General features: G+C 33.1%; 1 protein-coding gene across 1 annotated transcript; it reads left to right on the top strand.

Moving 5' to 3' along the window:
• The first annotated feature begins 1,622 nt into the window (after positions 1 to 1,622).
• LOC133186116 (transmembrane protein 50A-like) lies at positions 1,623 to 7,784 on the top strand. The gene is made up of 5 exons (XM_061321389.1): positions 1,623 to 1,871; positions 4,544 to 4,656; positions 4,883 to 5,049; positions 5,776 to 5,833; positions 6,469 to 7,784. The coding sequence occupies exons 1-5, from the start codon at positions 1,776 to 1,778 to the stop codon at positions 6,512 to 6,514; spliced, it is 480 nt and encodes a 159-aa protein (XP_061177373.1). The 5' UTR covers positions 1,623 to 1,775; the 3' UTR covers positions 6,515 to 7,784.
• The last annotated feature ends 795 nt before the right edge of the window (positions 7,785 to 8,579 follow it).

Genomic DNA, 8,579 nt, shown 5'->3' with positions numbered 1-8,579 from the left:
AACAATTATTAATAATTTTGAACAAAAGATATTTGTTTCATATCCACTCAACTCGTTCTTATTATCTTTTATATTATATACATGTACAAAAAAATAAATAAATAAATAGATTGATATTTATTTAAATGCATAATCATACCGCTACGTACCGATGGCATAATTAAAAAAAAAAAGTTTTTAGATGTGTTCAAACTTTTGGTATAGTGAATACATGATAAATTTATTAGATCTTCTGATGGTGTACAAGGTCAAGAATTTTTTTGCCATTATTATTATATAATTTTCCAAAATATCACATTTTTTATGTATATCTTCCCATGTAAAATTTTGATCCCCCATTATAATCAAATTCTTCCTCTGTGGAACATACATGTAATTTGAGGTGAAAGTCCTTTAAACTGAAGAATATCTGGATTGTTTTTGTCTTTGTCGAGGTCGAAAATAATTTAAGGTGGGGGAAATGTTGTGGTTTGGAACATATGGACAGTGAATATCGGCCTGGATAGCTGAATACCCCGTCCAGCCATTAACCTACAGAGGCGTAGTCACAAACTTAAAAGTGGGGGGGGGGGGGGCTCAAATCCAAGAAAGATCTAAAACGTGTAATATAAAGAAATTAACAGGCCTGTAGGAACCAATTTCACTTTGACTGGGCACACTATATATTTTCAGTTGGGGGGCACTATCAATTACCAAAATTCCTTGACAAGCAAAAAAAGAAGAAAAAAAAAAAAAGGTCATCAGACGTTATTATTGAGGGGGCACTATGATATATATATATATATGAAATAATAATAATAATAATAATTATTATTATTATTATTGGAGGGCACGTATAAAGTATATTACATTACTACTACTTCAAGAGAAATGCTTACTCAGTTGTTGCTGAAAATAAAATAATCAAAATAAATTTGCCATAAAATGAGGTTTACTATAATTTCAACATAGCTGTGATTTTGTTCTACATTAAGGAGGGGGGGGGGCACAGACATACTCTTGCCCCCCCCCCCCCTCCACATATCTGAAAGTGGGGGGGGGGGCTAGTGCCCCGCTGCCCCCTGTGACTACACCTATGACCTACTAAGAATGAAAATTTGGAAAAAAAGGATCGCCGCAGATTACTGATTATTTTTAACAGTTTAATGCTGTTATGTAGCTAGTTTTTAACCTAGTGACATATGTTATGAAAATCTCTGTCCCTCCTCTCAAACCATTATTTATATTTTGCCTTTTTTCGCCTGTGACAGACAATATGATATTTATGATTTGGTCTTTGCGTTTCATATCCGAATGGACTTCCAATACATAAAAAAAACTGCATATTTTCCTGATCTAAAAAAAAAAATCTTGTACATTAAGTAAAGGGCAAAGGGCATTATCGACATTATACCAAAGAAATAAAACATTAAATTCATTTTAAAATATATTATTAACACGTTTTCTTATTTGATTTAGAATGTTTTAACGAAGTGCTCGAAAACATCTCTCAGTAACATGCACGGAACGACAACTCCGAGAAAAATATTCCGGAAATAAACGGTTGGTCCCTTTCGGTCCATCTAACCGGATATTTCAGACATTTTTATTTGTTTTCATTTCAGTTTCACCGACTTCTTGTAAAATATTGAATTTGTTGGTGTTTCAGAATTTTTATGCAGAAAAGATACGCCAGGTTAAGAGAAGTTGATTATTTTGACATCAAACTGGTTTTTCATTAGTATTGCGAATTACCTAATGTGAAAAATCATCGTGTGGCTATTCGTCATCACAAGATGTCCGGATTTCTGGATAACTGTCACTGTCGCTGTGATTGTATAGAGCTTGGAGAACGTAGGAATGCAGTCGTCTCCATTATCTCAGGCATTCTTGTGAGTATACACAATGTAGCTACGTTTCACGCAAGTTATTATTCATTTATATATACAAAAAATATCTGGTTCATTCCTCCTTTTTATGTCTTTCCTATCAATCATGCAACCCTTTCCCTCTTGTATGTATGTATATTGTATTACATTTATATGGAAATATACAGGTGTTTATAATGTACTTTCTTTTTTCCCCATGAGCAGGTCCAGCACAATCTCTTGATTTAGCCATATAGCTTGATTTGGCTATATAGCTTTATTAAATAGCTTGTCACACTTTTTTCTCAAATGTGTTATTTTTTCAGCATGTATAAAAAAAAAGTCGCACCTCGGTGTAATGATAATGTACAACTTTGAACTCCTCTGAATACAATGCATGTAAAAATCACTCACCAAATTGCATCTCCTTGAGAGACTGTACTCAAAATTCTAAAAGTTTTGGGGCTATTGATTAGTGACCATACAGTTACTTCTTGAATGAAATTATAAAGGAGGTCAGTTATTGTCCACAACATAATTGATTGGTTATAATTCAGCACAACAAGAAGCAATCATGCTTATCCACACCTCAGCGCACACAAGGTAGTGTACAGTTACTCAAACAATGGAAATTCATATTTTGCTTGAAAGCAGCAATGTTATAAAACTATCTTTCATTTGGGTTGCTTTTTTTATTGACAATAGTACATATATAAATAGTCAAATACTTCTATTTCTTACAAAAACCATTTTTGAATAGCTTAATAAAGCTATATAGCTATTTAAAGCTATATCTTAATCAAGAGATTGTGCTGGCCTTAATTGGTAATTGGTAAATAAACAAATTGAATATTACAGCAACCACAGGAGTCAGCAGTTTTATCCATAAAGCAACGTAAACAACAACCAGTGAGCCTCATGAGCATAGCGAGCACTCGCAAAGCTTACTGGTTGTTGTTTATGTGATTTTATGGATAAAACTCCCATGCAGCGACTGAGTACTCTTAGTATATATAGTGTGAGTTCACCCTGCATTGCCAATTTGGATACCCTGGTATTTAAAGAAATACTAGCGATATTGCTACCGACCGAATATTATCCAAATGGAGCTAAATATGTATTAGGGTGAGTTCACCATGCATCGGACACCCTCTACTTCAACAAGTTCTAGCGATATCGCTACCAACCAAATATTATCAAGATGGAACTTAACATGAAGTATGTGATCAAAATATCAACTTGTGACACATTTGCGTGCTATTTATTGAGAAAATATCATTAGAAATCGATTTTTTTTAAAAATGCGTCAGAATTCACCATGGATCAAATGATATTCATCATGCATCTGACAAACGGTATTTTGAACCGTAAAAATGTCATACCTTTATCTTGGTGCTTTTGAATAAAAAAAAAAATGAAAATATTTTTATCTTTTATTTAAAAATTAAGTTTCTAGTTTAATTTGATTGACTTTATCGATCCATAAATGTGAAGAGATGTTAGTTGCACATCGCCTTAGATAGGCCTTGCAGTGCTTTGTAATACGGCAACTAGCCCCTTGGTTTCGGGGATCATAGATCTTATAGTTCGAAGAAGTACAAGAGAGCCCCCTTCTAGTTGTCATATACATGTATTGATAACTTGTATTTTAACTGAATATGTTGAGTTTACATTTTTTTTATTTCTTCAAAAACTGTCGTCAGGTTTGGTATTATGCATGTATCTCTATACAGTAAAGTAATTATCCGTCCAATGCACCTGGTTAATTTGTGTCCGATGCATGGTGAAATGAACGTATTAGTAAAAAAAACAACTCTGAGAAAATTAATACAAACTGTTAAATGACATTTCTTGAAATTTTCTATAAAATTATCAATTATTAACAAAATACACCCGAGTCTGACTCGCTCCGTTGAAGTCTAATGAAAGAGTGACAACTCTAAAAAATTTAAAAATCAAAATCTCTGGTTATTCCCTTTTGATTATGTCAAATATGACGTCACTTCAAGGCCATTATCATGGTTTTTTTTATATCACAACATGAAAATAAAATAGGCATCGTTATATTAAACTTAAAATCTTCGGCTGTAAGAGAGAAACAAGTCAAAACAGGGAGACTTTCAGGTTGGATTGCTTAAAAGTTGTCCGAAGGGAGGTATGTGTCCGATGTATGGTGAACTCACCCTAGATGTATTAAGGTAGTAGGTTAACTAATATCATCAAGACTAAACAATCCTCAGTTTTGATGGAATGGAGTCATCAAGACTCAAAAATAGTTACTAATAACCCTGTGGTAAAGGTGCAGTTTCTTCAATGGTGTTAAACCTAATAGCAAAATGTTAGTCATTGCTAATCTCCCCTGCTATACATGCATAGACTATTAAATCAATCTCCAAGTGTCCACATTGTCTATGAAGGTTGTTTTATTTAAGTTTTCCATTAGCATGATTAGTAACATGTATTTCCCTTTTTTGATCCAGTGGTTTTTCATTGGCAGTCATATAAATAATTGGTAAAAGATTATTAACCCTTCTCAACTTTGAAATTTTTTTATTGACTGCAACCAACTTGAAAATATAAAGAAGAAAATTCAAAATTCATGTGCCAAAAAATTTACTGTTCATTTTAAAAAGTGGATGGAGTTATAAGACATACACACCGAATTAACATCACCTATGTTGTTTATTATTCTGCAGTTCTTTACTGGATGGTGGATTGTTATAGACGCTGCAGCCAACTACCCAGATCAGAAAGACTTCAACCATGCTTTTCACACATGCGGTGTGTTTGGGACGTTAGCGTTTTTCTTGTAAGTGACAACATAGAGAATGTATTACGTCAATTTTGTCTCCTCAATAAATGTAACAATCACTACCACCAGCTTTCAAAGAGTTAATTAATTTAATTAATTAAATAAATGTAATCTCTATGAAAGAAGGGAAAAAAATTGTTAATCAGGGACTTTAAATGGGGTAATTAAAAAAAATATGAAAATAAATTGTAATCTCATTTTCTTAAGTGTAATTATTTTCCAGCATAAATTCTGTATCCAATGGTCAGATAAGGGGAGATAACTACACAGATGGCTGCCTGGGTCAGACTGCAGCCAGGATATGGCTTTTTATTGGATTCCTGATGGGGTTTGGTGCCCTCATAGCAGCATCTTGGATCCTGTTTGGGTTCTATGTAGTGAATAACCCAGGTCTGTACAAAGCCTTAGCTGTCATTTGAAAAAAAAAATCTGTCATAGTTGCTCTGTTCATGTATGTGTTGGAACAATTAATCATTATATGATAATCTTGTCACAGTGTAATGTCTTGCCATTAGACATGTTAGACAAATTTGAATAAAGTTTATAAACTGGCCAGAAGTTTTTATGCCCCCGTAATCAAAGATTATGTGTCCGATGCATGGTTAACTCACCCTACTAGGACTTTAAAATTTTACAGGTGTATTTCTTGTGACAAGACCTTTCTTGGGATACCAATAATTTTGACCTTTTCACCTTGACCTTAAAGTTTGACCTTCTTTTGAAAAATGTTAACCTTTGTGCTAAGTTTTGAATAGTTGGTGCTAGGGCATTTATATTTTGCATGTGTATTTATTATTAGGTCTTCACCTGCATACCATTAATTTTTACCCCTTGATCTTGGAGTTTGACTCACTTATAGAAAATATTAACCTTGACCATAACTTTTGAATGGTTGGTGTTTGGGCTTTCATGCATGTATTTACAGGTATATCAGTTGACACAGGTACTTTTTTGAGTAACAACATTTTTGATCTCTTGACCTTGGAGTTTGAATTGCATTTGAGAAACATTAACCTTTGCAATTAGCTGCCATATGAGGGCATCAGTGTTTCACATCTTGTTTTCTTTGTTTGTTTTGTTAGGATAATTATACTATCTGTATATTCCTCATTATAGGAATCCCAGACTGGCCAGGGGTGGCTGTATTCCTACAGAATGCCCTCATTTTCTTCAGGTAATATTACAGAGTGGTTGAAAGTAGCAACATTAAAGAAATATGTGTTGATATATTCAACTTGATGAAGTTGAATATTCCACAATTTCTCCATATCTTTTCTATTATTCATTCCTAACTCTCTTTATGCTATTATAGAACTTTTTAGAGCACATTGTTATAAAATTACAATTATATTAATATTCTGAACTTAAACATTCATGCAAAAATATTATTTAACAAATTGATCCTGATAATATTGTCAAAAAAAGAAATCAAAACAATCCAGGGCTTAATAATGTCCATTGCATCCGGGTCCAGTAAAATGGCCCCGTCTCAATTGAAAATTGACTCTTTTTTCCCCAGAATTAAGCTTTAAAATTCCCAAATGGCAAGCATATAGAATTTTTCAGTACTTTTTATATATATAAAAAGAAGATTTTAAAATTATAATGATTCATAAAGATGTGAGTGGAGAATAAGCATACAATTACAATCACACAAATATAATTAATCAATATTTCCAAATTTTGTACTTTTTCCTTTTAAAATTCCCAATCATTGAAAGGTACAGAACCCTGCTCCTAAGTCAATTAAGCCCTAAAATCTTAGATTAATAAAATCATCCTATTTTAAGTCAATTTTAATGTTTTCAGTTCTTTGATCTTCAAATTTGGAAGAACAGAGGATCTATGGGGATGAGAATATTTTTCCAGCACAGAGGCCCAGGCAGGGAGACTGCAGCAACTCTGTATTACTGCACAAGAAAGCTGCTTACCCCAGTAGAAACTAGTATATGTGTTGATTGTGTGGAAGTCAGTAGTGGTGCCAAAATATGTCACACTTTTTGTATGTTATTGCGTTATTTGCCATCTTCATACATATGTCCAATCTTTCTTGATTCATATATATAAAAAAAATGTTATATTATGAATATTTATGATCAACTCTGTTGTGAATTATACACACATATATGCTGCTTTGCATTTACCTTATAACAAATGTAAACACTAAGTACTTGTACATTGTTGATGTACCGTAAAATGTCCGTGCAATACTGTGCAATAAGTGAACAAACACTTTTTAAAATCATTGAGACTTGGCAGAAACTGATTCACATTAAATTAAGATTTTGTATGATGTGTAAATTCAAATTTTTACAACACTTCTGCAGAAAACCTGTATTTTTTTCATTGAGTATCAAATCCACTGATACTGAAATTCCACAAAATGCAGTCAGTTCTGTACATTCATTATTGTATGTGAATATTTAATATAGGGACTGGCTCTTAGACGTCATTTCAGGAGAACATGAATTCATGAATGGACTGTTTATGAAGGGCTTTTACACATATTTCAGTAATAAAGAAATAAAAATGAGTAATAAAATTTCATGAGTGGCACTTCTTGCGAAATAATGCAACTGATGTTTATTTAAAAATCCCCAGTATTTTAATGATAAAATCTGTGGAGCGTTGGATTTGTACTTTCTTGCAGATCAGAATCAAATCATACAAAGTGGGTTCCAGTTTTCAGAGATGTCTTTTTAATGCTTTCTATCAACACCTGATCAGCGCTTTTACAAGAATTATTGCACCACTATTTATCAATACACCTTGTGTTACTCTGTTCTGCGTAGATACTATTTGCGTACATATAAACTATCAAGCATATAAGGTTAAAATATTAAGCTTCGTTTTGAATCTCAGTGTCTGAGAGAATGGGGATATTTTATTTTATACTGATTACCACATGTATGATTAGTCATTGTTGATGATATTTCTTTGAAATAGAGACCATGCGCTATCTACCTATAAAATTGCCAACTACATATTTTGTTGATTATATTTGTTATGCATACAGTGAGTTCATGATTCAACTTATTTTACTGGTTAATTTTGTAAAACGTTATTTCCTAACATGATTGAGTTTTGTTTTTTACAATGTGTAGTAAAATTTAAGTTGTATATCACTCTTGATTTTTTATGCTAATCAAAATATCCTCTACACCAATAGTTGACTTGAGGCTACACTGATCTGGGAAGCCTCATTAACCATCAATTGACCAGTATTTCAGCAGATTTAGAGGATTTTGTACACTTGTGTGGGGAATTCGTTTACAAGGAGGACCAGGGAACGCCCATAAGCTGTAGTGGACACCGACTGCCCTGAGGGTAGAGGTCCGCGCTCCTAACTACACTGTTATTCTGTTGTGGTGCCTTGGAGTCCCTGGGGAGAATTAAGTACCACCAAACCATGGACAATGGTCTTGGCGTTATTTTGGGGTACACATGTGGGAGATGTAATTTTCCCCACAATGGAACAGGTGGGAGGGACACCAGTGCCACATTTTACACATTATGTAGCAAACAGAATCCTCAAGATGTTGTCCAAATAGAATTTGTCACTGTATTAACTAATTAGGGAACGGACTTGGGCAAGGAAAGTGATCACCGCAAAAAAGCTTTAACAAATTAATTCATTTAAGTATCACAACGTTTTTAATTAGAGGGATAATTTGTTGTACTCTCTTTACAGTGTCATTTACCAGGAAATAGCACCGAAGAATGCAATTTTAATTGAATTTCAATCCCTTTAAGATGTCATTTCTAACAACAGACGTTTTATTTCTGGTTATTACAAAATTAGTGATGTTTAAAATGCGTTTTTATCTTTTCTTAATTAAATCAATAGTAAGTACATGTATTATTGTATACAGGTTTAAAAAATAATACGCAGGAAAATGCGGGGAGTTAAATGATTATAT

Source organism: Saccostrea echinata, unplaced genomic scaffold, assembly GCF_033153115.1.
Source record: "Saccostrea echinata isolate AGI-Se365-2 ecotype Australia unplaced genomic scaffold, CSIRO_AGI_Sech_v1 ptg000012l, whole genome shotgun sequence".
In the NCBI taxonomy this organism is placed as follows: Eukaryota; Metazoa; Mollusca; class Bivalvia; order Ostreida; family Ostreidae; genus Saccostrea; species Saccostrea echinata.
The sequence above is the reverse complement of the archived record's forward strand: the minus strand, read 5'-3'. Positions and strand labels throughout refer to the sequence as shown.